The sequence below is a fragment of the Chiloscyllium punctatum genome, chromosome 12 (genome assembly GCF_047496795.1).
Source record: "Chiloscyllium punctatum isolate Juve2018m chromosome 12, sChiPun1.3, whole genome shotgun sequence".
Lineage (NCBI taxonomy): Eukaryota > Metazoa > Chordata > Chondrichthyes > Orectolobiformes > Hemiscylliidae > Chiloscyllium > Chiloscyllium punctatum.
In genome coordinates this window covers 69,713,904-69,721,147 of record NC_092750.1, presented here as the reverse complement: position 1 = coordinate 69,721,147, position 7,244 = coordinate 69,713,904, and the positions used below count along the sequence as shown (strand labels likewise).

At 42.0% G+C, this 7,244-nt stretch overlaps 1 protein-coding gene across 1 annotated transcript in view; it reads right to left on the bottom strand.

Moving 5' to 3' along the window:
* Nucleotides 1–1,307: 1,307 nt before the first annotated feature.
* cyb561d2 (cytochrome b561 family, member D2) overlaps nucleotides 1,308–7,244 on the bottom strand; it is a 116,477-nt gene continuing 110,540 nt past the window's right edge. The window contains exon 4 of the mRNA XM_072582730.1: nucleotides 1,308–3,673. Within this exon, the coding sequence (XP_072438831.1) occupies nucleotides 3,627–3,673 (47 nt within the window). The 3' untranslated portion in view covers nucleotides 1,308–3,626. The remainder of the gene's footprint in view (nucleotides 3,674–7,244) is intronic.

Sequence of the window (7,244 nt, the reverse complement as noted above, 5' to 3'; positions counted from 1 at the left end):
TTAGCAAGTCCATAAAGACTCCTACAAATTTTTATAGATGTACCATAGAAACCATCCTAACTGAATGTATCACAGCATGGAAGGGCAGCTACTCTTCCCAAGATCGAAAGAAATTGCTGAGAGAGTTATGAACACAGCCCAATCCAAACATGCAAATCAGCCTTCTATTAACTGACTTCATGTATATTTCCTGCTGCATCAGGAAAGCAACCAACCTAATCAAAGATTCCTCCCACCCTGATTATACTCTCTTCCACCCTCTTCTGTTGAGTAGAAGATATAAAAGTTTGTATATAGTTTCAAACAGATTCAAGAACAACTTCTTCACCACTATTATTAGATTTTTGAATGGACTTCTTTAATGTTCATGTTAATCTCTACCTGCACCTTCTGGCAGCTTTAACATTGTATCCTGCACTCTGTTCTGTTACCTTGACGCACTTGTATAGTATGATTTGCCTGAAAACCCTGTAAGACAACACTTTTTGCTGTACCTCAGAACACACAGCAGTAATAAATCCAGTAAAATCAACTGACCAGATTTCAGCCCAGAATCCTGCAACCCCCACCACCCAATTACTGAAACTAGGAGCTCATCCTCAAAGTGCACTTGCCTCACTCGAGCAGACTGAGTGAGATCACCACTTCACAAATTCTATCTATTATTCTTCTTGACATTTCTCTGAATTTTTCCAGGAATTCTGTACACCTCCAGTGATGGATTCACCAGCCACCTTTGTGCTTTTTGAGCCCTGGCTGTAAATCTGCATGGAACATTCAAAATGGAAAATGAACCCTTTGTTTTTTTTCCCTGCTGTTAACACTGCTTTGCATATTCAATAGATGAGAGCTATTCAGTGATGAGTGTCCATGTTTAAATTACAGATATTGTCAATCTTGACTTATGAGGTACATGATGCTCGCAATGTAAAATAGCTTACCATGGGACTTGGTGATACTACAGCTTTCCATGAAAAGAACACTTGCATTTATCTACAATAAGTCTTTGCTTACAGTCAAAGATATTTTCCTGAAAATTGTAACTTTAATTGAATGATAGGTTCCTATTGACTAAATGTTAGAACTGGAGTTGAGTTCCTTCGATATTGTCCAATCAGAAAGCATACCGTACAAATTGAAACACGGACTGAACATTTACAGCAGGCTGTATTTTTATTTGAAATAAGCTGCAAAATAAAATACATCACAAAAGAAAAGAAACATTTCAGTTAGGTATTTCAGACATTTCTCAGCTGAAGGAAACAATTTTCATAAGTTGAAATATTGTATTTCCTGAATGCCTACATTTATAAATTAAATGGCTTTTAAAACAAAACTAAAACATACAGAAGAAATTTGGTGTACAGGAAATATAGATAACCTTTGAAAGAAATTGCATATGTATGGGTATCATGAAAAGAGAAGGGTTTATACGATATGGTCCATGTGTGAATGATCCAGTTGGTGAGTTAATTATATGATCTTATTAACCTGCATATTATATGATTTGTATATCTGTATACCTAGATTCCTTTGCTGCTTTTGCCCATAGAATTGTTTTATTCATCCTGTCAAATATCAAAATCCCAGACTTATCTATATTGAAATTCATTTGCTGGTTGCATGAGGTGGTGAGAGTTTGCCTCCAGATGTTTTACTTGATGCAGCAATACATTTTTATAAGAGTCATAGAGATGTACAGCATGTAAACAGACCCTTCGGTCCAGTTCGTCCATGCCAATCAGATATCCCAACCCAATCCAATCCCACCTGCCAGCACCCTGTCCATATCCCTCCAAACTCTTCCTATTCATATACCGATCCAAATGCCTTTTAAATGTTCCAAGTATACCAGCCTCCACCACTTCCTCTGGCAGCTCATTCCATACCCGTACCACCCTCTGTGTGAAAAGTTGCCCCTTAGGTCTCTTTTATATCTTTCCCCACTCACCCTAAACCTATGCCCTCTAGTTCTGGACTCCCCGATCTCAGGGAAAAGACTTTGTCTATTGATCCTATCCATGCCCCTCATGATTTTGTAAACCTCTATAAGGTCACCACTCAGCATCCAACGCTCCAGGGAAAACAGCCCCACCCTGTTCAACCTTTCCCTATAGCTCAAATCTGCCAACACTGGCAACATCCTTGTAAATCTTTTTCTGAACCCTTTCAAGTTTCACAACATCTTTCCGCTAGGAAGGAGACCAGAACTGCACACAATATTCCAACCAATGTCCTGTACAGCCGCAACATGACCTTCCAACTGCTGTACTCAATACTCGAACCAATAAAAGAAAGCATACCAAACGCCTTCTTCACTATCCTATCTACATGTAACTCCACTTTCAAGGAGCTATGAACCTGCACTCCAAGGTCTCTTTGTTCAGCAACACTCCCTCGGACCTTACCATTAAGTGTATAAGTCCTGCTAAGATTTGCTTTCCCAAAATGCAGCACCTCGCATTTATCTGAATTAAACTGCATCTGCCACTTCTCAACCCATTGGCCCATCTGGTCAAGATCCTGTTGTAATCTGAGGTGACCTTCTTCGCTGTCCACTATACCTCCAATTTTGGGTGTCATCTGCAAACTTACTAACTGTACCTCTTACGCTCGCATCCAAATCATTTATATAAATGACAAAAAGTAGAGGACCCAGCACCGATCCTTGTGGCACTCCACTGGTCACAGGCTTCCAGTCTGAAAAACAACCCTCCACCACCATCCTCTGTGTTCTACCTTTGAGCCAGTTCTGTATCCAAATGGCTAGTTCTCCCTGTATTCCATGAGATCTAACCTTGCTAATCAGTCTCCCATGGGGAACCTTGTCAAGCGCTTTACTGAAGTCCATATAGATCACATCTACTGCTCTGCCCTCATCAATCCACTTTGTTACTTCTTCAATCAAGTTTGTGAGACATGATTTCCCATGCACAAAGCCATGTTGACTATCCTTAATCAGTCTTTGCCTTTCCAAATACATGTATATCCTGTCCCTCAGGATTCCCTCCAACACCTTGCCCACTACTGACGTCAGGCTCACTGGTCTCTAGTTCTCTGGCTTGTCCTTACCACCCTTCTTAAACTTTGATCAATCCAAAAGGTATTTATTCTGGCTACTATATACAAGCATTAGTTTATAATAGAAAATATTGATCAGCATGTTTTTAATAGCATGTCATGCTTCAAGTGATCCTGGGGTAAGATGGAACCTTTAAATCCACAAGTCATTTCCTATGATACTGTGACAATATCTTGAGCATATCTTTAAAGGTATATTAACCTAGAGACATGAGTGATTTCTTCATGGTTATGGTAGACAGAAACTATGTGACCTATCTTTGTGAAAATTATGTTCCAAAACATAATTTAGTGGGTGGCACGGTGGCACAGTGATTAGCACTGCTGCCTCACAGCGCCAGACACCCGGGTTCAATTCCTGCCTCAGGCGACACTCTGCGTGGAGTTTGCACATTCTCCCCGTGTCTGCGTGGGTTTCCTCCGGGTGCTCCGGTTTCCTCCCAAAATCCAAAAATGTGCAGGTTAGGTGAATTGGCCATGCTAAATTGCCCGTAGTGTTAGGTGAAGGGGTAAATGTAGGAGAACGGGTCTGGGTGGGTTATGCTTCAGCGGGTCGGTGTGGACTTGTTGGGCCGAAGGGCCTGTTTCCACACTGTAAGTAATCAGAATTTACAATTAAATTAATACAATCCAAAGATGCAGGTCGTTTGATCTGTAGCTGACAAGTCAATGCTACAGGCTGAACCAGCTACTAAAAATGACTTGCATTGCGTCACATCCTACCCCACTTTTGAAATGCTTGCAGAGTGTTTCAAGATGTATAAATGCCATCAAACAAAATTATATCTCGGAGAAAGGGACTTGAATAAAGGACAAGGAATATGTTAGATAAATCCCAAAGATTATGTCAAAAATAATAATTTCACAAAACATTACTTAATTCTGCCTCAAGGTGGAGCCCAAATCCAGAGGTCAACACAAACTCCACACGAGGTGTTTGTCCTTGCTCGTCACTAACCTCTCATGGCTACAGGAGAGTGAGAGAGGTTGGGCCGGTTGTGTTAAAGTGGCAATTTGAAAAGGTTTTCCTCTTTGCCCTTTGTAAAGGTTAAATGTTAACTGAAAACTGTCAACTAATATTGTTTAAACACATAGACAGCACAGAACCAATGCCTTTTTAACATACAGGGTATGACCACAAGCCCAACTGAGAGTAGAGTTTCTACATTTCCATTGACAACACCTAGCTCAACTTGACTATGACTTCTCGATATCACTCCACTCTCTCATTCGTCACATGCTACACATCTGCCAGGAAAAGGTGAGGACTGCAGATGCTGGAGATCAGAGTCGAGAGTGTAGTGCTGGAAAAGCACAGCAGGTCAGCCAACATCAGAGGAGCAGGAGAATCGACGTTTCAGGCATAACCCTCTACTTGTCTGCCATTCAGTGAATGACCAGAAATTTTCTCTAAATAAATTCAGGTCTTGCTCATTGAAAGCACAGACCATTTGTGTTTGAATGCAGTTTGTTAACTGAGGGATTTTCCCTGAATAACTGTATTCCTGGTTAGTGCAGTTACTGTGTAGTCTGTCTTTTGCAAATGAACCATCCCTTTGTGGTCCTTGGTCCCTCTTTCTCGCTCTGTCTCTCTCCCTCTCGCTACTTTCTTCCCCCAAACCTGTGCTTCCTCCTGCTCACTGTCCTCTTCCAAAACCTTGTTGTGAGCTTGCTAGAGAGAAGGTGAGTGGGAAGAGGAGTTGGAATTGGCACGCAGGAGATGGTGGGGTGTGAAGAAGGTAGCAAAGAGGAGGGGTAGGCAGGGTGTTGGGGGCTGGGAAGGAGGCAGTAAGCAGAAGATAAGTAAGAGGATTTTTGGCTCATTTTGGTCCGAGGCAACCAATAGGTTTCTTACTGTTAAAAATAGAATCAAGTGTATCCCATTCTATGGGAATTTTACTCTTGTTTAGCATGGCTGTTTATAAGAGTATGTTAGTCTTGCTAAATGAGGGAGTCTATATTGGGAAGACCAGCATTAATGTTTCTGATCCCCTTCACTAACTCTGTTCCCTAGCCAGCATCTTCAATTCTCTCTGACACATGGTGCCTAAAACAGTTTGTTCACAATTTGAAACCAAATCAGAAATTGTTGGAAAAACCCAGCAAGTCTGGCAGCACCTGTGGAGAGAAAGCAGAGTTAATGTTTCAGTTCTGGTGACCCTTCTTCAGCATTAGTAAAACGTGAGGAGAAAGAGCGAGAATAGTGAAGGCGGCATTTGGTATGCTTTCCTTTATTGGTCAGAGTATTGAGTACAGGAGTTGGGAGGTCGTGTTGCAGCTGTACAGGACATCAGTTAGGCCACTGTTGGAATATTGCGTGCAATTCTGGTCTCCTTCCTATCGGAAAAATGTTGTGAAACTTGAAAGGGTTCAGAAAAGATTTACAAGGATGTTGCCAAGGTTGGAGGATCTGTGCTACAGGGAGATGCTGAACAGGCTGGGGCTGTTTTCCCTGGAGTGTCGGAGGCTGAGGGGTGACCTTATAGAGGTTTACAAAATTATGAGGGGCATGGATAGGATAAATAGACAAAGTCTTTTCCCTGGGACCGGGGAGTCCAGAACTAGAGGGCATAGGTTTAGGGTGAGAGGGGAAAGATATAAAAGAGACCTAAGGGGCAACTTTTTCACGCAGAGGGTGGTATGTGTATGGAATGAGCTGCCAGAGAATGTGGTGGAGGCTGGTACAATTACAACATTTAAGAGACATTTGGATGGGTATATGAATAGGAAGGATTTGGAGGGACATGGGCCGGGTGCTGGCAGGTGGGACTAGATTGGATTGGGATATCTGGTCGGCATGGACGGGTTGGACCGAAGGGTCTGTTTCCATGTTGTACATCTCTATGACTCTTAAGCAGATAAAACAAAGTCAGAATTCACACAACACCAGATTATAGTCCAATACGTTATTTGAAATCACAAGCTTTCGGAGTGTAGCCCCTTCTATCAGGTGAATGAGAGAGAAGTGCACAGACATAGAATTTATAGGCAGAGAGGTCAAAAGATCATACAAATGGTGTCAGTGGAGTATCAAATAACAGGTCTGTGCAGATAATCAAAATGATGTGAGTAAAGTGGCAACAATGGAATAACAAACAAAGGGATGACCTATAATCTGATTAAATGCGGCAGAGAGATAATTACAAAAAATTAAAAATATGGTGGCGCTGGAGACAAACCAAATGACTGGAATAACATGATAGGTATAAGAGTTACATGCTAAGGGTCGAACCAAAGTAATAAGTAATCCAAAACTGTACAAATTAAGGTAGAGAATTGTACTAGCCTCCACCACTTCCTCTGGCAGCTCATTCCATACATGTACCACCCTCTGTGTGAAAACGTTTTGCCTTAGGTCTCTTCTATATCTTTTCCATCTCACCCTAAACCTATGCCCTCTGGTCTGGACTCCCCCACACAAGGGAAAAGAATTTGTCTATTTGTCCTATCCACGCCCCTCATGATTTTATAAACCTCTATAAAGTCACCCCTCAGCCTCAGACACTCCAGGAAAACAGCCCCAACCTATTCAATCTCTCCCTATAGCTCAAACCCTCCAACCCTGGCAACATCCTTGTAAATCTTTTCCGAACCCTTTCAAGTTTCACAACATCCTTCCGATAGGAAGAAGACCAGAATTGTACGCAATATTCCAACAGTGGCCTAACCAATGTCCTGTACAGCTGCAACATGACCTCCCAACGCCTGTACTCAATACTCTGACCAATAAAGTAAAGCATACCAAATACCTTCTTCACTCTCCTATCTACCTGCGACTCCACTTTCAAGGAGCTATGAACCTGCACTCCAAGGTCTCTTTGTTAGTAACATTCCCTAGGACCTTACCATTAAGTGTATAAGTCCTGCTAAGATTTGCTTTCCCAAAATGCAGCACCTCACATTTATCTAGATTAATCTCCATCTGCCAATACTCAGCCCATTGGCCCATCTAGTCAAGATCCTGTTGTAATCTGAGGTAACCTTCTTCGCTGTCCACTATTGGTGTCATCTGCAAACTTACTAACTGTACCTCTTATGCTCACATCCAAATCATTTCTATAAACGAAGAAAAGTAGTGGACCCTGCACCAATCCTTGTGGCACTCCACTGGTCACAGGCCTCCTGTCTGAAAAACAATCTCCCACCACCACCCTGTGTCTTCT